The sequence below is a fragment of the Aulonocara sp. 'chitande type north' Nkhata Bay genome, linkage group LG4, assembly GCF_057382095.1.
Source record: "Aulonocara sp. 'chitande type north' Nkhata Bay isolate Kocher_YH1m ecotype deep benthic linkage group LG4, A_spYH_male_GT1.1, whole genome shotgun sequence".
Lineage (NCBI taxonomy): Eukaryota > Metazoa > Chordata > Actinopteri > Cichliformes > Cichlidae > Aulonocara > Aulonocara sp. 'chitande type north' Nkhata Bay.
Window position 1 is genome coordinate 29,236,346 of NC_141347.1, and position 20,620 is coordinate 29,256,965.

The 20,620-nt window shown below is 38.9% G+C and overlaps 2 protein-coding genes and 3 non-coding genes across 6 annotated transcripts; 1 reads left to right on the plus strand and 4 right to left on the minus strand.

Annotated features, from left to right (window-relative positions):
• Positions 1-14,273: 14,273 nt before the first annotated feature.
• Positions 14,274-16,294, minus strand: rps11 (ribosomal protein S11). The gene is made up of 5 exons (XM_086289714.1): positions 16,142-16,294; positions 15,524-15,664; positions 15,222-15,297; positions 14,780-14,909; positions 14,274-14,496 (listed from the first exon to the last, which is right to left on the minus strand). The coding sequence occupies exons 1-5, from the start codon at positions 16,154-16,156 to the stop codon at positions 14,373-14,375; spliced, it is 486 nt and encodes a 161-aa protein (XP_086145840.1). The 5' UTR covers positions 16,157-16,294; the 3' UTR covers positions 14,274-14,372.
• LOC147332905 (small nucleolar RNA SNORD35) lies at positions 14,618-14,702 on the minus strand. Its single transcript, XR_015128960.1, has one exon. It is a non-coding gene; the product is annotated as a small nucleolar RNA SNORD35 (small nucleolar RNA).
• LOC147332906 (small nucleolar RNA SNORD35) lies at positions 15,011-15,094 on the minus strand. The gene has a single exon (XR_015128961.1). It is a non-coding gene; the product is annotated as a small nucleolar RNA SNORD35 (small nucleolar RNA).
• Positions 15,374-15,457, minus strand: LOC147332907 (small nucleolar RNA SNORD35). Its single transcript, XR_015128959.1, has one exon. It is a non-coding gene; the product is annotated as a small nucleolar RNA SNORD35 (small nucleolar RNA).
• A 117-nt stretch (positions 16,295-16,411) lies between the features above and the next one.
• Positions 16,412-19,776, plus strand: LOC147332908 (apoptosis regulator BAX-like). Of its 2 annotated transcripts, XM_086289713.1 has the most exons (6): positions 16,412-16,519; positions 17,158-17,206; positions 17,719-17,877; positions 18,007-18,142; positions 18,251-18,355; positions 18,439-19,776. In XM_086289713.1, the coding sequence occupies exons 1-6, from the start codon at positions 16,489-16,491 to the stop codon at positions 18,535-18,537; spliced, it is 579 nt and encodes a 192-aa protein (XP_086145839.1). In that variant the 5' UTR covers positions 16,412-16,488; the 3' UTR covers positions 18,538-19,776. The 2 variants fall into 2 exon arrangements, with proteins under 2 accessions (XP_086145839.1, XP_086145838.1); XM_086289712.1 differs by lacking the exon at positions 16,412-16,519 and having other exon boundaries at positions 17,088-17,206.
• The last annotated feature ends 844 nt before the right edge of the window (positions 19,777-20,620 follow it).

A 20,620-nucleotide genomic window follows, 5' to 3' on the forward strand; every position in this document is an offset into this window, starting at 1 on the left:
CTCTGCAGTATTGACGGAAAGATCCCGATTTCCCAGGTCACTACCGCTGCTTCGTTGGTCTTGGCCAGAGTTTGCCTGACGTGTCTCGGTGTGACCTTTGATGAGACAATGAGAACATAGTCACATATTCAGGAAAGGTGCACATGGAGATTGTGCCTTTGTAGTCGTGTGCTGTAAATACCATCCAGGAATAGCTTTTCTTGTGATATTACAAAAAAAAAAATTGTGGATGCAACAATGCATCAGGCTTATTGGTGTGTTAGTATTTAGCAGATAATAAATCGGTACAAACATAGCATGATAAGTATTATAAATGTATTTTCCCTGTCCCACACAGTAGTGAGGGGTTTACTTTTACTCTCAATACGTTTAACATCTGAGGATGGTGTCAGTGTTTCAGCCATGAAAAACATGACATCGGCCAGCTTTAGCCTCCGGACTCAGCAACAGCCTGGAAAAAACATGATACAGGCCACGCAAATAATCACAGAAGGATATCATATATTGAAATGCCATACATCAGTCGGACAGTCTTCAAAGGCTTTAAGGACTTTACACTTGCCAAGTCATGCCTTAAGGTTGGATATAGAGTCCTCCGTAGATGAAAAATGACAGTTAAGAGCAGTATTCTTTCTAATTATACTCTTTTATATTGGTTTTACACGACTTTGCGGCAAGGTCACCCCAAAGACTGCATTTTACAACAATTCTTAAAATCCTGCGGTTTCCTAAGTGTCATTCCATGCTTTCTTGTTCATGAGTTGTAGTAGTGTAGAGTTCTGCAGTTTGTAGAATTTTCCATATGTTGCCGAGCCTTTAAAGAAGGCTTTTTGAGATGATTCCCTATAGCCTTATTCCCCAATCGGGATCCCACGTGTGTGTGTGTGTTGGCGTAGATTAGAATAACAGGACAAACACTGAGTAGGATGTGAGCCACCCAACTCTGACCTCCATCTGTGCGGTTTCCTCTCCATTCTTCCTGGGTGGGACTCCCCCCAGGAGGTCCAAACTTACACATACCTACTGTACCCCAGTCGTGTCTTCCATAGTGCAATGCTATGACCTCTTGGACTAGCTGTAGTGTTTCTCAAAGTGCCAAGGTTGGGGACGTTCATAGATGTGATTTTGTTGCAGTTGGGCTACTGCCAGCAGAGATATGAATCTCCAGTCATGGTGTAGGAAATCAAAAATAAACTGCAGAACACATTGAATTAGTGGGACCGGCTAGATAATCCACCTTTATCATAACAATTAAGTTAACAGACTTGTTTCTCAGAAAACATGTAGTGTTGACATCATTTATATCTGAGGAACATCATCTTAACACAAGACTTTGTGGGAAATGAGCTGCAGCAGCCTTCAAGGCTAAACAATGAAGCAAAAGAACAGCAAAGAGGCAAAAATTACACTTCCTTATTCTTTTATCAGCAGGGAACCATATATGGCCAAATGATTTGCACCTCCAATAACACTCCAGGGTTGAAAAATCTGTATGCTCTATAAAGGCCTGAGTCAGAGTTACAGCAGAAAAAAGAAGAATGTTTGAAGCCTGGTACAAAAATCACTTTTGTTTCTATAGTGAATATATCCCATCATAACAAACAGTGTACTGGAGCCGATTTACTTTAATAGATAACCAGTTTAATATTTATTAAGGCTTAAAACTGTGTGCACGAGGGTTTTAAATGCCACTGGTCACCAGTGACTCTGCATCAGGGTTAGGCAGTTCATTTTCTTAAGGGGCTGCATGAGAATCTATGAGATACTATTGTGATGGACATCAATAAGCTAAACTCGGTTCTGTTCAGTATTAATTTTATCACTCTATAAACCACTACTGGCAAGATTAGATGTTACAACTAGGCCCTATTTGTGGCCTGTTGAGAAAATTAATTGGCCACCCTTGCTCTATGAGGGTATGAACCGATGTTTTATTGGCTGCTTTAATTTGAACTATGAGTGTGATGAAACAGTTCAAGAGACACTGTTAAAAATAGTTATTTGATTTCAAGTAAAAATTAGAACTAACGAAAGAGAATTAATAACAGTGAAATATCACATCAATTCAATTTTATTTATACAGTGCCAAATCACAACAACAGTCGCCTCAAGGCGCTTCATATTGTAAGGTTGACCCTACAATAATACATACAGAGAAAACCCCAACAATCATATGATCCCGCCATGAGCAAGCACTTTGGCGACAGTGGGAAGGAAAAACTCCCTTTTAACAGGAAGAAACCTCCGGCAGAGCCAGGCTCAGGGAGAGGCGGGATTTATAACAAGTACGATTCAATGCAGATGACTGGAGAAGAAATACTCAATCCATCATGGGAACCCCCCAGCAGCCTACACCTATTGCAGCATAACTAAGAGAGGATTCAGGGTCACCCGGTCCAGCCCTAACTATATGCTTACTATATGTTCATCATGCCAATAAGGTAATGGTGATAGCATCGGTATGTTGATGTTTAGTAGCAATCTTAGTTCATTTTCTAATTAGCACCAAATACAAAGCACGACTAAGGCTGGAGGAAATTTTATTCTGACGATAGCAGCAGGTAAAAGGTCAAAGATCAGTTACAATTACATGATTGATACACAAGTTATGTATCCACTGGGGATGATGAGTTTATCTCTTCAACAGTTGTTAATATCATCCCTTAGAGCCATACTGGTAGCCCATCTTTAATACCAGGCAGTGTGCACTACACCTTTGGATACTGTTAGACCTCCATACTGAGAACAACTGTTTGTTTTTTCCAGTTGTTTATCTGTCTATCTCAGGGGTGGGCAATTCCAGGCCCCGAGGGCCGGTGTCCCTGCAGGTTTTAGATGTGTCCTTGAACCAACACAGCTGATTTAAATGGCTAAATTAGCTCCTCAACGTATTCCAGAGGCCTGGTAATGAAGTAATCATGTGATTCAGGTGTGTTGATCCAAGGTGAGATCTAAAACCTGAAGGACACCGGCCCTCAGGGCCTGGAATTGCCCACCCCTGGTCTATCTTATTCTTCTGAAAGTAGTACTGCATATCAAGAACACTTACAGATACAGAGCTGGTACAAAAGTCCCCTAGAACCAGGCATGAAATGATTAGAATTTGGTAGTCAAAGGTCACTGAAGCTCAACTATTCCTATGCTTATTATGACAGCATTTTAGACAAATTTGTAATGAAATCAAATGAGAAAGTGCTGATATTAAGACCATGTTGATGTTCTTCCTTGTGATGTTGTTATTTTATCCAAAAATAACTTTCTTAGTGCCATAACTCAAGAACAGAAGTCAGATTGTGTCTGTGTTAATTTGTGAAACGTTGTTTACTGTTATGACTACAACTTTGTGTTTTGTGTTTATGGGCAGACAAAAAAACACTTAATACTTTTCATTAAATTCCTTTAAAGTCTCATTTTTATCCAGTATGTGGAGACATGTAAACTCTAACAGCTCTGAGCTGGCTGGTGGTGGTAATTCTAGTTTTAAGCCCTGAAAATATACAAATGCCCCCACAGCTTATGTCTGCTTTTTTTTCACATGCAGTCTTTTAGGTTTTGCATACAGATACATGCAGACAGAGATGCAAGCAAGAATTTGTCTGGTTGGCTGGAACACTTCCACCCCGTTATGGAGAATGGGGTTCAGTCTGGTGTAGATCCCAATCCCCTCAGGAAGTGTGTGCATCAGAGCAAGCAAAAGGAAGTTTACACTGCTGCTCAACAGATCGCTGTTTATGTTGGGGCCACCTCTTGAGGATGCATAGGGGCTTTGATTTTTCAGTGTACCATTAGATGAGTCACTTTTTTCCATATGTTAAATGAAAAGCAAACAAAGTGATTATGTTGTTGTTGCTATTTGAGGGTTACGGACCAGTGGTATGGTGATTCTCTGAGTCTGGAAAGTTGGGAAGGCTTATTGTTAAATCTAAATTCAGTATCAGTTGATTGGAATACTCTAGCCAACAAAAAAGAATCTGAAAGCTTCTTAATTACAAAATCAATTGTTTTTATAGCTAAAGAGCTGACAGCCTCATAGATAAAGACAGAGTGACAGACAAAAACTCACTGACCATTGTATGACCTTTCATAAGGTCAGTCAGAGTTCATCCATTTTCTTTTGCTTGATTATGCTTTTGCTTTGCAGATTAAGCTTATTCTGTGAATACAGTTCAAGTCAATCAGACAGTGATTGACTGTGTTTTTCCTTTTCTATTTGATGTCTCTTGTTTTATCTTTACCTGAAAGTTGCTAAAGCAGAAAAGATTATTGTTGCTCTGCTGATCAGAGAAACTGACAATGAAACAGATTGTCGAGAAACTCTTTGTTTCCTTCCCTCGATTTCTCCACACAAGCATAGCAGTACTTGCAATGATGTCCTTCTTTAATGGGTCTGCCAAGGCTGTGTTATGCATATTCCTGTACTTATATGCCTAAATGCACTTGTCACAAATACAATATGAAACAGCAAATCTCTCAACTACTGTTGTGTCTAATTGTTGATTGTAACATGTTGAGAATGTTTTCATTTGGAATTTAACAGGATAGGAAAAAGTCGGAGAAGTCTTCATTTTTAAAGCAGTAGTGTTATAAAGATCCATACCATTAACTAGGCTCTTGAACCGAGGTTTCTTTGGTCAAAGTGTCTGGATTACTTCTTTGTGTAGCACCTGCTTTGGGCTACTAACCCATTACACAAGCATAGTTAACAACTTATATAAGTGTAAAAGATTGTTTGTGCTAGAGTAGTCTATTAGTCTATTAGTCCTTCTTCCCACAGTTTTGTCCACAAGTGTGGCCTAGCTCCTGCATTTTGCTTATAACAAAAATAGACTTGATGTTAAAAGCCAGGGCTTTTTAATTAAGACACATTTGCATGTTTAGCTAATAAAATGCACAACTGGGGCCAATTCGATATGGTTCATGTCTCAAAATAAAGCAGCTTGAAGCATTTTCTAAAAAGGGTTTTATACCAACTATTGGACGTAAATGTAAAACTTATGCCCTAATAAGTCTCCAAACACAAACACACACCAATCTGCTCTCTCTTCTTACCAAATATGTTTTCATACATGTTACAAAATGCCACTTTGTCCCAAGAGACAAAACATTACAAACGATCAGATTTCCTCTCTTTGAATTATGGCGGTCTTACAGATGCAATCTATCTTAAGAAACGAGATTTGGTGAGAGAAAAATGACGGCTTTGTTTTTTCTGTTGCGGAATGTTTGGGATTGGCTGTTATCTCCAACATGTTTTACGCACTGCAATGAAACAGAGATGTTCTGGCAGCCAGGCACACAATGGCACAGGGTTATCAGCCGTGTCACTTCAGCTTGTCTTGCATTGAAAACACCCCCTCTGTTTCACGGGAAGGTGGTCTAACATGTGCTTGGCCTGCAAAAGAAGTATGTCAGTCGGGGTCATAACTACCACTGAGGACACGGGAGGTGGGTGGGAGGTCATGCATTTTTTGCATTGAAGCGCTAGCATTCATTTGTCACAAAGGGTTTGAATAGGTTTTTAAGGTTCTTGTTTTCAGGCTTCTGTTGGATTGTACATAAAACCTCTCTGAGTAAGAACATTTCTCTAACAAAGACATGCCAAATGTTATTTATTTTCATTGTACCAGCCTACATCAACAACTCTCGCCCATAAACTGAACACAACAATGTCATTTTGATAGTACTTTTCTTTGATGTTACATTGCAGAATTGTTGGGGGAGTTTCTACTGTGTTATGAAGAAGGAAATTCAACCAACTATCTGTGAGGTCTGTCAACATGTGTGTTCTCCTTTTTCTGTCAGTGGAAAAGTTGCAGCCTACATCTGAGCCTCATCCAGAGTGAAATATTTTAATAATCTTATGATTATGGTGAGATTTTTAACATTACACATAACATATGCATGGTTGATTTAGAGTAGGAATCCTGCCAAGGTGGAAAGACACAAGATATCCTCCAGATTTCCTGAACTATGAATCACAAAGCTCTTAAACTGAAATTGAAAATGTGCCATCGTGTTAAATTTTATTCGTTTTAAGCAGGTCTCACTAAATAACCAGCATTTAAGTGGCCTTTAATGCTTAAGGAGGTCGAATTTGTAGGAGATCCCATGTGAATACATTCCTTTCTCTTGACTAGATACAGATTGTATTGCTACAAAGGGAACATAATTGAAATCAGTCAGAGAGTTATTGGGTGTGGTCCTTCCATCTGATCTCTTTTGTTCTCTTTTCAGCTGTAATTTACTAAAGAAACAAGATACTGTTTTTTCCATTCATAGAGAAAATAATAAAGAAACAGGTCATTGTGAAATCCCTTTCACTTCCTTCCCTTAATGTGTGCAGCACACAAGCACAACTAGACCCCAAACAAAGGCTTTTAAAACTGTCATATGTAGCCCACACATTTTTTTTAATAAGCCAACAAAAAGCCAGAAGAGATTTCTGCTGATTTAAGATGATATCATGTTGAAATTTAGTTATTTTCTTTAGAATTTAAGAGATGTCAGTTCATCATTATTTAAGAAGAAACTGGACATTAATTTACACATCATTTGGTTCTTTATCCAATCATCTGCATCCAAAATGTAAACATTTATTGCACTTTTGCACTCTGTGAATTATTTGTACGTAAATAGGGCCATGGCACAACCCAGTATCAGCCATGCTTTAGCTGTCAGGCAGATGATCTCACATTTGAGTCTAGAATACTTTTACAGACAAGTTCATGGTTGACTCAATGACTTCAAGGTGCCCAGGTCTGTAAAACAAGCCCCGATTCCCTGAATGTTGCATACCAGTAAACTGCCCAAACGTCTGCTTTCATAGAACTGCTCACACTTGTTGATAATCAATTAATCAAGTGCATTTGATTAGCGACAGAACCTGCTTGCCAGTTGGTAGTTTTCTTCTCTTTTTTGCAGTTTTTCTTATCATTGTTATTTGGGATGAATTTGTTGGGACGTTTGGGAAAATTGCGGTACTGTTTAAACACACCTGAATGATCCAGATCAGCAAACAGCCAAACTTCTTCTTCTGAGTTGCTCACACTTGCTGATTATTGCTCAATCAAGTGCATTTGATTAACAGCCAAATCCCTGCTTGAAGGTTGGTATGAGGTGTGTGTGTGCTCATCTGCTGTGTTCCGTTTCCACCAAATGCGATGTGATGCTCGCCAAAGGACATTGTTCGACAAGTCTTCAGAAGCTACTTAAGCTGTTCTTCCATTAAAGACAAGAGCCTTTCTCTTGGCAACCCTTCCAAACAAGCCATACTTGTTCACTTTTCTAAACGTAATGTCATAAATTTTAAAATTTTGCATGCTAACTGAGGCTTGTAACATTTGGGATGTAGATATTAGGTTTTTACAATTTAGGACCTGACCTGTCTGACCTTGAGATGAATTTGCTGGGACTTCCAGTCAATTAACTGATGATCAGTTAATTGACTACATTTGATTAGGAGCTACCTATTGGCTGTCACCTAATGTCCTATTTCCCATTAAAGCAAAAAAAAAAAAAGGCTGCATCAAGTCCAACAAAAACTTTATTTATTTATTTTTAAATGACTTCATGTGAGATTTGGGGGAACTTGTGGATTTGGAGTTAAACACCTGTTGGGGAAGTTAGAAATACAGAGAAACAAACCAGCAGCTATAGGATTGACAGTACAGTATGTGCAACTGGAAGCTATTGTCTCCTTAATGTAGTCATTGTGTATAAGCAAATGCATTCACTTCAGTGGGAACCGTGCCCCAGGATCAGTTATGTAAATACATTCTGAACACAGAGAAAAGAACTTGCTTACAAAGTATAAGTGGATTATATTTGACAAAAAGTAAAATGCCAAACTTACTTAACAAATACCCCTTTTATTATTTTTGACCTAGCAGGTCATTTTCCCATCTTCATTTTTACTGATGAGGTACACATTCAGACTGAAGTAATGAAAGTCTAATTAAGTTGGGCAGAGCCCAGTGAAAAATGGGCCACTGTGACCATGTCTGTCTGAGATGTGGGAACTGAGGTCACACATGAAGAGGAGGGTTTTTTTTCTCATGATAAATGACCAAGTGAAAATGAAAATAGTGAAGCACAAAAATAAAGAGGACAACAACAACAAAAAAGATCTTCACAATACTGTGGTTTGGTTAAGTAGGTTGCGCGAACAGAATTTTTAAAATGCAACTAACTGTGGTTACCCAAGGCCACATAGCTATGGTCTGTGAACACTTTCTGAGCTAGATGGCAAGCAAGTGGAATTTCTTCTGTCTATTGTGAAATTAGACTTTAGACTGATGAGACGAGACAAAGAGCAAATTAAATGCCACTGTGGATTTTACATTACATAGTTATAATTCTATTTCCTACAGTGTATGAGGGGCACTGACAGCTGATTTATTAAAAATAATAATAATAAAATAAGATTGCGCTCTAAAAACAGTGGCTGTGAAAGTCAAAACAATCTGTGCTTTAATCACAGACACCACAGTAGTTTGCTGCAATACGAGATAAGAAATAAGATCCACCAGAGGAGGCAGGATGGGGAGATCGATTACTCTGAGGTTTCCCATGATTCTGACTCTCTCCGGGGAGACCGAGCTCCTGCTCCAGCGCTGCGTGGGTCTCTTAACTGTCATTATCACCAATGGGAGCCACAATAGGTCAGGGAGATGAGATAACATTGTGAGCAGTGGAGCAGCAGGTGAGAGGCTCAACAGGGCATGATTAGGTATCCGGGTCCCAGGGTGTAGCATTGCCTGGGGCCTCGGGGGCCTCGGCCCCACCATCTGCCAGGGTGAATTCTTCTCACTGCACAGGAACTGCTCAATAATAGCACAAACTGTTGCTGAGGGGCGTTCCTTTGAGTTTCTCCTGTTACACTTCATAGGGAGAAGTGTTACACTTTACAGTGCAGGTCTTTATTTACCTTCTCAAAACACGAACTCAAAGAATTCAACAAAACAAAAGACTAAAACTTCTGGTATTTCTGTAGTAATTCTGTTATTTATGTAGTTTGTATTCATTAGCAATAGATGCCTGTTCGAGTACAAATGAATATACATTCCATGAGGACACAAATCACCTGGTTTATCTGAAAATAGCACATGTTTAATATGTAATCCAGATTCTGCCTGATCAGGGCTCCAGTGTGAGGCCATCACCCAGCAGGAGCACACCCCGGGGCTGCTCTGATGACAGCCATGCTGGATGGTTCACACATGACCCAAAATTGCTGCTGCACACAACACCCTGTCCTGTGACCCGCCAGCACCAGCCGCCCTTTTGATCTGATGACATGGTGTAAAATTGGAGATGCCCACCGCAGTCACACATGCCAAACATGCAGTTTGTATGACAGGCAGGCATGGACGCCGAGAATATTGAATTAGTAGATGTCGTGTAAATCTGCAGTGTAGCTGCATGGCTCTCGACTTACCAGACAGACCAGGTGAGCAGTTATCAATCAGCGTTTTGTAACAGATACTCTTTGAAGTGTTCGAATTTTGCCCTTCAGCGAACGTTCACTCACATGCAAACAGGAATCATAAGGTTAATAAAAGCATGTTTTTACAAAAGCACCCACAAACTGATGAGTCTGCAAGTGAAGAGCAGCAGCCACATCTGCTAGATCACTTAAAATCAGTTAAGAAGCTCAAGGTGCTGCTGTAGATAACGGACACTGATAACTGTGACCAGAACCTTTAACCTTAAAGACATAGATCTTGACATGCCTATTAGCCACCATATCCACTTTCACTGGCTTTAACTGAAGGCCATCCAAACCCATATTTAATATATATGACTGCAGTGTGCAGCCTGACCACATGGCACTTTGTTTGTGGCCGAGAATCGTGTCATAATAATACGCCTTTGGACCCTTTTTGTCCGTTCAAAAATATAATGGAATGGCCAGATGTGGAGGGTGACCCCATGTTGACCTGTAGTGGAGTCTATAGTGTTTGTGTTGTGCACCCTAGCAGGCCGCCACAGGGAAGTGGTGGGTTTAATGGTTCTGTATTATATTGCAGTAGAAGAAAAAAGTCTGTAGCAATATAATACATTTATCCCTCATAGGGTAGACTTAAATTTAGAGGTGATTTTTTGAGATTCAGGAAACAAGCTTACCTTTGTGTTGAGCAGTCTGTTATTTTGTCTGTAGTACAGACCACAGAGTGAAAGACTTTATCTGTTAAAGCCCAGGCTACTCTGTATTACACAAAACAGTCTCTGCATCTGCTCAGTCCATCAGGTCTGATGCCGTTAACAGCCTCCAAACAGCCCATGATCAGGCTCCAGCTTCGGTGACTTTGCAACCTCCTGCTGGCTCACCAGAAGGGCTCTGTTTTGATTGTTTGATTACCCTCACTGGGATGACCCTTAAAGTTAACATCCCTACCATTAGGTACACAAGTAAGCATGGCTGCAAGCATGCTCCATGACTCTGGGTAAACATGTTGGCAGACTGGAGGAATGTGAAGTGACCTGGCTGTGTGTCCACTGTCATGGCCAGAAAATATATAGATAACAATGTTTAAAGAGTACTATTGAACAGAAGAACATGTTGCAATACTGCTGTTTGCAGATATTAGCGTGCTGAGACCCCTTTTATATGAGTGTGCTAAAAAAAAATAGGCTTTTTACAGAATACATTTGTTTCATATGCACAGAGGGCCCGAGTAAGCCACCAGTGATGGATGCTCTACTAAATTCCACTCTACACAGAATCTATCTTCACTTTTTGTGATGCATCCAAATGGAAACTTGAAATTAGTTTAGCAGAAGCGTGACTGGTTTCTCCATCTCAAAGCTGAGCCCTGAATTGCAGGGCTTGTGTTTCAAGAAGTGAGGATGAAAATGCAAATCAATACAGGTTTTTTTTGTTGCTGTTTTTGAATTCAGCAATCAGACTTGCGTGGAAGAAAATACACAGAACAATGGCACAAAGAAATGTATGTCTGCATCTTGTGCGTCAGAAGTTTTGAAAACTCTTTAGCTTAAATGATTAGCACAGTTTATCTTAGCTTTCTGGATCTATGCACAACAACAGCAACATCGCCAGGCTTATCTACCCGTACATATCCATCACAGTTTTGACAGTCAGTTTTGGTTTATTATGGTTGCTCAGACTTCTTAAGGGATCAGACCTCTGCCCTCAGACAAACACTCCTTGGGAGCATGCTTGCACTCATGTGGGCTGGGGGTCCTTCAGGGCCATCATGCTCCCTGGGGTGTCTGCTTGTGAGAGAGCCTGTTATTCCGAGAACATCCTGCAAGCCCTCCCACCCTCCCGTAGTGTCGGCAATGAAGGAGAGAAAGAGCTGGGAAAGCCCCGGTACAGAGGACAATTTGTGGTTTGAAGCTGGGACACTGCTGTTTAGGTAAACACTGCAGCATGGGTGGAGAGCTACATTATTATTATTACAGCAAAAACAAAAGTAAAAACTGTAATTGAGGGAAATATTTGTTTTTCCATAGCAAAGCTTCAGAAGAACAGCTGCTCAGTCTGCTAATCATTAAATGACTTACATGGCTGAGCTCACATTAACCACTTTCTCCTTTTCACATCATCACCATATGTCCCACAATCACTAGAGCACTGAGAAAAAAGCATGTACTGTTAATAGTGACTCCTCTGTCACGGCACTCAGCTAGCAGACGGTAAAGGGGGTCGGGGGGCTGACTGATTCCCACACAGAAGAGCTGTCAGCTTCTCAAGCAGAAATAAGGACAAATGCAAATGAATCAGCTGAGAAGCACACTTGTTGTGTATTTCTCTGAATCTCAGACACACTGAGCATCTTTGGGCCTTAACAGTACAAAATAATGAGGTCATATTGTGGCTGCAGCATTATGCAAGTGTCATTTTCCATATCCAAGAGATATGATTTGAAAAAAATCAATGTAATGTATTTTATTCATTATCATTATTAATTCAAGCATTAATTTTACATTTAATTACATTGTGGTTTGTTTTGATTTGTTTGTTTGTTTTTTAAGTATAACTAATACCATTATGTTTAATTGTACATACATACAGATTAAATTCAAACTGAATTTCTGTTATTGCTGCTGCCCACCTGCAGTACCTTAATGGCCCAACAGGAGGCCCTGAATCACACCTTTGGAATCACTGAAATAGACATTAATGTTATTCAACAGTAATCCAATATTATTTTATATATTATTATATAACTCTTCTTTCTGTGAGAGATGAAAATGCATATTTTATGCATATTCATAATTCATTTGTACTTTTCTTTGTTTTATTTTTTTTACCACTGTTGCCACTTTTACTTTGTTGTTTAGTTATTGTATTGTACTATTTTGTGAGATCAATAAAGTATATTCTATCTATTGTTTTATTATTATTATTATATTTTATTATTAAAAATTCTATTAACATAATTTTTATTTACAAAGCAAGTATTGTCATTTGTTTCATGAATGATTGCAATCGGACAAAATCTGGTGGCTAATCCATTTACCACATATGTTAGATTCAAGAGTAAATAGATTCAAACAGCTATCTGTTGCCCCCTGCTGGTGATAATAGGGAGATTGGTTAGGAACAGGTTGATGCATTTTGATTGCTTAAAAAATAATTATGAATACATGCTACAGCATGACCCAGTGTTTGAGTGAGACACTATGTGGGTTTTTTGTTTTTTGTGCACAAAACTAATTGTTTTTTTAGACTCTCAAGACTCTCAAGTGGAAAAGTGAGGTTGAAGAGGTCCATTTGCATCTTCCATCTCATTGGTCCAGTAGTCATTTCATAATCTCTTTTGTGCTTTTAGTGCCATGTCTAGCAACTGCATGGATTTAATGCTTTTTACAGGCTAATTAAAAAACATACTTATTAAGCTAAATGTTCCATCATTGCCAAGCTGCTTTAACTAGTCTTCAGTTAGGAAATAACTCTCTTTCAGCCTTAGGACACCCAAGTTATTGAAGGTAGAATTATTTACAATTTATCACTAAAAGCATTTGTAGGCTACTAGAAACACCTGCCAGCTGCAGTAATGTACCTTGTAGGGACAATCTATGGGATTTATTTTATTAAAACAGTAGAGCAGCCACCCTGAGAAAGACCAATAAAGCTGGTAAGTGAACTAAAGCACTGAATATAAAAATATAGATTCAACTTTATCTACTCAACTTCAAAAGCCTCACCTTGTTTGCATTATTTTGTCTACTAGTTTTGAGAAAAACAATGTACACTCTCTTTCATTTCTAAGGTTTAATTTATGAAGATGTAAAACATGTTTTCTGTAGCAGGGCTTACATGACCTCAAACTATAGTCCAGATGAACTACAAAACATATTACACCATGCGATTAATAATCTGACAACAATTTGAATCAAAATTCAAAAATTTCAATTCAAAATTCAAAAAAAATGTGTGTGAAAATCAAGTCCACCCTTATTGCTTACACGGGAAACAATAGGGAAAGCAGCAAGTGTGAGAACATCTATAAAAGAAAATGAAAGAACTTCTATTTTATAGCCCTCTCTTGGCAGTTTGCTGCAGCATTCAGGTGTTAAAATAATGTTGAGGAGATAAATTGTTAACAATCTGGGAGCAATTGTTCCTCGGACTTGGGAACAATGCTCTTTAAATCTTGTAGAGCCAAACGTGAAGCCATCTGTTTGACCAATAAAGCCTGGTTCAAACCTGGTCATGCAACAGTATAATGATTCCAAGCACAGCAACAAACTTACAATAGTTGAAAAAGACAAGAATCAAGATGTTGTATTAGCAAAGTCCACACAATTAAAATGCTGTGCAGAGAAACCCTCACTAATGCAGTAAGAAAGTGAGCCCAAACTCATACCCAATAAAAAGACTGATAGTCTTTGTATGCAGTCACTACAGTTCATTGTGCTGTTTTTAAAGGTGAACAGTTTAGAAACACGCTGTTGAATCTTGATGTATTTTAACTCACTGCTTCTGCATTTTTCTTTTGTTTTTGTTCACTCACAGTATGTTATTTGTTGCTGCTCATCCAGGCTTGTATTTAAATAATTCCAGAACCAGAACTTTTGTGCCCTGATAAATTTTAGAATTGAAAGAGAGTGTACCTTATCATGACTGCAATTCCAGATTTTATAGACTTTTAGACCAGGAAGCAGAGTACCCAAAATTAAAATACTTAATTTTCATACAAGTACTTCATAAATGCATCAATAATATTGTTACAGTGACCATTAATACGTAGAGTGCCGTCTCTTTATTATGCTCAAACTACTGGAAATAAATCCACACAAAAATGTTTTATATTTCAGTCTGCTCCGGAAAATTTAACCAAGATTTTCTTTATTTCAAAATGAGACAAATTAGCCGACGGCAGACATCTCGTTCAAAGTCACATCTAAAACTTCTGGAACTGCTTCTTGGCTCCAGCGGCCTTTGTCACTTTGAGGACGTTAAATCTCACTGTCTTGCTGAGGGGTCGGCACTCCCCGACAGTCACAATGTCTCCAACTGTGACGTCTCTGCGGAAGACAAAACAAACAAAGAAAAAAAAAAAAAAAAAAAAAACCAGTGCAAAGGGGAATTTAATATGGGTATGCATGTCCAAAAATAAGTTGACAGAAAATGTTGTCATACTGAAGCAAAGCTGCATCAGTTTTTGCCAAAGGCAGTGTCGTCAGAGCTTCCTGAGCTTGGAAGACCATCGTGAGAAAAAACATCATATGCAGCAAAATAAGAGGCTTTGAAGGAACACAGTTATTAATTAAAGGGTTATTTAACAAAACATAATGTGAGGTGCTATACCTAAAGCAAGGTGACAGATGGACCGAGAGGTTCTTGTGCCTCTTCTCAAAGCGGTTGTACTTGCGGATGTAATGCAGGTAGTCACGTCTGATGACAATGGTCCTCTGCATCTTCATTTTGGTCACCACACCTTCAGACAGACAATGGACAGCATTTTGTGTTATACCACTTTCTCTAGTCATAAAATGGCACTGGATAGATTTAGAAAACTGCTCTTAGAACTTTTGTCACTAGACTACATCAGTGTTGCCATTAGGCATTGTCGTCAGAACCCAAAGGGCTTGGAAGACCATCGTGAGATAAGCATCATTTGCAGGACAGTGACAAAAAAGGAAGACATGTGGTTTCTAGTAAATTACACTGTTCTGGTTTCATTTAAAATAAAGTTAAGTTTAGGACGTCTGTAAAAACACTTGTCTGTGCTACGAGACATTCAACTGACCAGAGAGAATACGGCCACGGATGGAAACATTTCCAGTGAAGGGGCATTTCTTGTCAATGTAGGTGCCTTCAATAGCCTGGAGAAAAAACAAACATGTTACTGTATATGAATAAGTGATAAGACTATCAAATCTAACATGAAATCATAATCACAAGTTTGCATCAGTGTTGCCAAAAGGCATTGTCGTCAGAACCTTGCAGGCTTGGAAGACCATCGTGAGAAAAACATCATCTGCAGCTTACAACCAAATAGTTTTAAATGTATTTAAACGTTTGAAAAATGCCTTGAAATGATTCATTTACCTCTCTTGGTGTTTTGAAGCCCAGCCCAACACTCTTGTGGTAGCGAGGAAGCTTTTCCTTGGTCTCCTTGCCACCATCTGTGATCAGAACACGCTTTTTGTTCTGGAAGATGGTAGGCTGCTTCTGATAGGATCTCTCGGTCTGGTCAGAAATACAGATCAGCGAGTTAAAGCTTTGAAATAGAAATCACATCACCTTCACCACGCATTTCTCTCACACGCCGCCGCTCGTTAGTCGACTTAAGACTTACTTCCTCTCACTAAACCTATGTTCACTTTTGGTTAATATGACATGCAGCCTAACAAGTTACAGAAGACGTGCCTAAAAGCTAAGACTTAACACGCACATCATGCAAAGAGTAGAAGCCGTATTAATAGGGAATGGTAAGTAATAGCACGCTAAGCTAACCAGACTACCATTCCGGCTACTTGAGCGCTGCACGAGGGAGTACAGAGGAGCAAAAAATGTTGACTATAAGCGCGTAAATGTAGTTTGAAGTGACTCAGGAACAAATATAAGAACACTATAATGGCATATACTTAATTCTAGATGAGTAAAATGTTTATTAAAGTGTAAATATGTCGATTTAAAGTCACCACGCCGTTTTGCCGAACATACTTGTGCATCCGCCATCTTTGCCAGCCGAGTCGTAAAGAGGCCTGTGTATGCGCGCGACGGACGGAAGACACCGAGGTACGGGAAATGACGTTCATTTAGGCGAGGCTAAAAAAAGATTTAACAGACTTTTTTTGGACTAAAATTACAGAGTTATCGTACCACTTTACGTGCGGTAGGGGGCATTATAGTTTTTCCCTATTTCTGTTGCCTATAGTTCTATTTGTATATTTGTAAATTAAACTAGAGGGTGAAAAAGTGAGGGTGGCAAGTGCCGCCCACTGGTACGAACAAATAACTGTTATCACGTGATTGCACGGGAACCAGAAACGACCCAAACAGAAAAGAAGATGGCATCACACCCAGGAGGAGGCGATCAAGGTAGTAGCAGCTATCGTCAACAAATAAAATACATATATTTCGACTCTGACAGTGTCGGTGGGAGTCCGATAGACACAGATAATGTGGCGCTTTAACAGTTAACATTTAGTTTGCCGCTTTATTGCTTGCTAAGTGTATCGTTAACATGGATAGGGCTTAGCTTAGCAAAAGTAGCTAAACGTTAGCTTTTCGTTAGCACTGCGTTGTGTAGATGTTCGCGTTACAAAGAGTAAGCAAACGCGTTTGACCGAAAGCGAAACGTACACATTTGGAAACGGCATCCTTTTGACATTAAAAAAAAATGGCAAATTTCCTCAGTTACGACAGTGTTGAACGCGAATTAACTTAAATTAATACTATCAACTAAATAACTAACACCAGATTTGATGTATTGCCTTTGTATATGTTACGGACAAACAGGTGTCTAGAGTTGAGTTGAACAGGAGATATAAATAATTTACAAAAACAATAGTTTTAAAAACGTGTTTAAACTAATTGTTACGAAAAAAATACCTACGATGAAACTGAGAATTGACGTATAATTTTTCTGTCATCTAAAGTGATCTCATAATAATTTGGCGCAATGCTTATTTATCAGCATTTGAGTCATCTAATGAGTGTCTACCTTTGTCTTTCAGGGAATTCCGGAGATCAGATACTGGAAGTCGGAACTATTTTGTTACAGGAGTGAGTACACACTACACTCTTGGGTAGCAGTTATATGTGGAATATATCATTTTTGTGAAGGAAATCAACTTGATATAAGGGGTTAGGTGTAAGGAGTTTGAGTGCCTTTGTTGACTTGTTTCAGAAGGAAGAGCTGATCACCTACCAATTGCAAGGCTATTTGTTTGATCTTCTAGGTTGTATGTCAACATAAATAGTGAATCTCATGTTGACCTTGACACATCCGTCAGAGTGCTAGTGTCCTAACGTTGGGTTAAAAGTGCTTTGGCACAGAGAAAATATGTATCATATGTGAACGAGGTTTGTTGTAAGAAAACACATTCAACGCTCAAAGAGAGTAGTAAAGTGCTATATATAAGTAACAGTCCATTTTGAAAGTGCTAATGTGCCAAGGTCCAATGATGACAACCAGCTTAGGTAACCAGGTCATCTTAACCCCTTCACTTTGGTTTCTTGCTGTTGAACTAGAGAAAGTGTAAGATGGCTTGCTGTTGTGTATTTGTGCTGTATAGTTTCATCTATGAGCGAGTTCAGAGGCAAGGAGATGGCAATAAGGCAGTGACGAGAGAACAGCTTGGTGGAAGCCAGCTGACTGACCCAAAACATAAGAAGCTTGCTCAGTGCCTGCAGCAGATTGGAGACGAGCTGGATGGAAATGTAGAGCTCCAAAGGTTGGTAACTTGTCTGTGTGCCTCTTCAGGCAACTTTAAAGGCGTGGAGTATTATGATATGCAAGTTTGTTCAACTATAACTGTAATAACTTAATTATTTGCTTACCATTATTCAATCTTTTTCCCTAGAATGATAAATGACTCTTCGCTTTGTCCCACAAGAGAGGTTTTTATGAGAGTGGCCTATGAGATCTTTTCAGATGGAATATTTAACTGGGGCAGGGTGGTTGCACTGTTCTACTTTGCATGCCGACTCGTTATCAAAGTACGTGAAACTGCTATGTTTGGTATTTTAAAATTAATAAATAACAAAAGTAAGGCATGTATTATTGAATTAAAAAAATCTAAAGATCTTCTCTTTACACCTTTACAGGCTCTTGTAACTCAGATTCCGGATATTATCAGAACCATTATCAGTTGGACCATAGACTATCTCCGGGAACATGTGATCAACTGGATCAGGGAGCAAGGTGGCTGGGTAAGGAGCAAACTAATAAACCTAATTTATTAGCAATAATCTATGTGTCCATATTAAATTTCCTGTCTTTTCGGCATTTTTAGGAGGGTATTCGCTCCTACTTTGGCACACCAACATGGCAGACGGTCGGAGTTTTCTTGGCAGGAGTCCTTACCACTGTTCTTGTCATTCGCAAGATGTGAGGGGCAGCATGAAGAGCAGAGAGGAGAAAGACAGCAAGAATTACAATTGAGGGAAATGGCACAGGAGGAAGAAGAATGCAGAAAGAAATACACTCAACAGGAAGAACTTATCTCGAATTAATTGTTCTTCATTTCTGCCTCTTATTCATATGTAAGAATTGGGAGTTGGACTAATAGCGCTGTTGCACTCAAGATGCCTATGCCACTGGGGAAGCGAGCTGTGCAGGATTACGTGCACAAAATTGAAGGATGGGGAGAGGTTGTCAAGACTTGAACAAGGAATGCATTTTAATTAATTTATTTTTTACTTGGTACACAAGTCACTGCATTCTGTTTTCTACCTTAAATGATATTATGAGAAATGTTTTGATCAAATTAAGAGTTTCCCTTGTTTTGTTTAGTTTTTTGCTATTTTTTTTCACAGAAATTGCCTTTCTGCTCTTCCCACTCTCTCCATCCTTTACATCATTGTCTGTATGCTAGCCAATCCACATTCTCATGTATTTGTGAGTGTTCACTGGTGTAAATCTGTAATGTTCTGCTGGCACTGAATGTGTAAGGTGGTCATATTCGATGGAGTTAAAGAGATATTTTTGCGGAAATATTTAGAAAACGGTATATACTAAGAGAACTCTGATAAAAGTTTGGGTTTAATTAACCCCCAGTTCATTTCTCTTCTTCCAGTAGGTGCAGCACCCAATTCTTCTATATAAAGTTATGTTTACGTTTAACATGAATCATCAGATGGTTAAAAAACAGTCAGATAATCTCTCTGAAAGGATAGTAAAAGAACTGCAATCTTGTGTAATATACAATCATATGGTGTTTGGGGGCATTTTGACCAGCATTCTGACCTTAACGTGACACTCAATAATTCTGTTACTTCTCGGTGTTCTTTTGGTCTACTGAAGGTTTGACGCTGCAGACACAGAAAGCAATGGATTGCTCACAGATTCTTACCTCACTTTACACATATTCAAAGTACTGTATTTTGTACGTGAGTTATTCAAACTGCGACTTTGTCTAAACAGCAAAAGTCTTTTTATACGTTCTTCTTGTTTGTCAGTGCCTTGGTGGTTTTTGTTTTCTTTTTTAACTCTGAAATCATTTTGATATTCTCAAGTTTTCACCTTTTCTATATCATATTTGTAAGAGTAAAATTTCCTTCAAGTCTCCCTTGAAATCTTTTTGCAGTGACTTTGTATGCTGTAATATTAAAAATAAATCTTTCAACTATTATCTGTAGCTGTGCTTTAATCACACACAGAATGTTGACTAGGGCTGCCACGATTAGTCGACTAGTCACGATTATGTCGACTATTAAAATCGTCGACGACTAATTTAATAGTCGACGCATCGTTTGAAGCTTTGTAAGATCACAAAGGACGCAGGAATGAGTAGTAGGATTTAAGAGTGTAATAACGGACTGAAACAGAAGATGGCAGCACTGCATGTACAAGGATGCCAGCTGCCGTTAAACCCCGAAGAAAAAGCTGTGTCCCAGAATTCAGCGCAGCTGTCAACAATGGCGGCAGCTAGTTAGTTTTAACTTTACTCTTACGTTTAACATATTTTCAGGCGAGAATGTAGCTGTGTAAACCTCAAATATCTGCTCAGTTTATCAAGACACCACATACTTTCAAAAGCGCTCCGACGTTTTCGGAGACGTCTGTTACCCACTAGCTCGTTAGCTAGGCGGGGGCAAGGCTAACTAGAGCCGTGAGAACACCGGACTCCCGGCAAATCATTTTCAAACCCACCGCCGTCTTTCGCTACTCAGGTTAAACATATATATAAGTCACTTAGATAACTTAAAAATGTTATTGTTTGGCTTTCTTTAGTATTTTATTTGTTCCTGAGTAAATCGGTTTGGCTGAGATTAAAGTTATAGTTTTTTGCACAGCTAAAACTGTCAAGCAGACAGCTGATTATCAGAAGTGTGAGACTCTGGAGAATATACTCCGGTGTCCTGTTATATTTTAGAAAGCAAGGAGTTTATTAAACTTCACCGAAACAATCTGCAAATTTCATTAAAAATTAATAAACTACCATCTTGTCTTTATTTTTAGTTAGCACAAACACT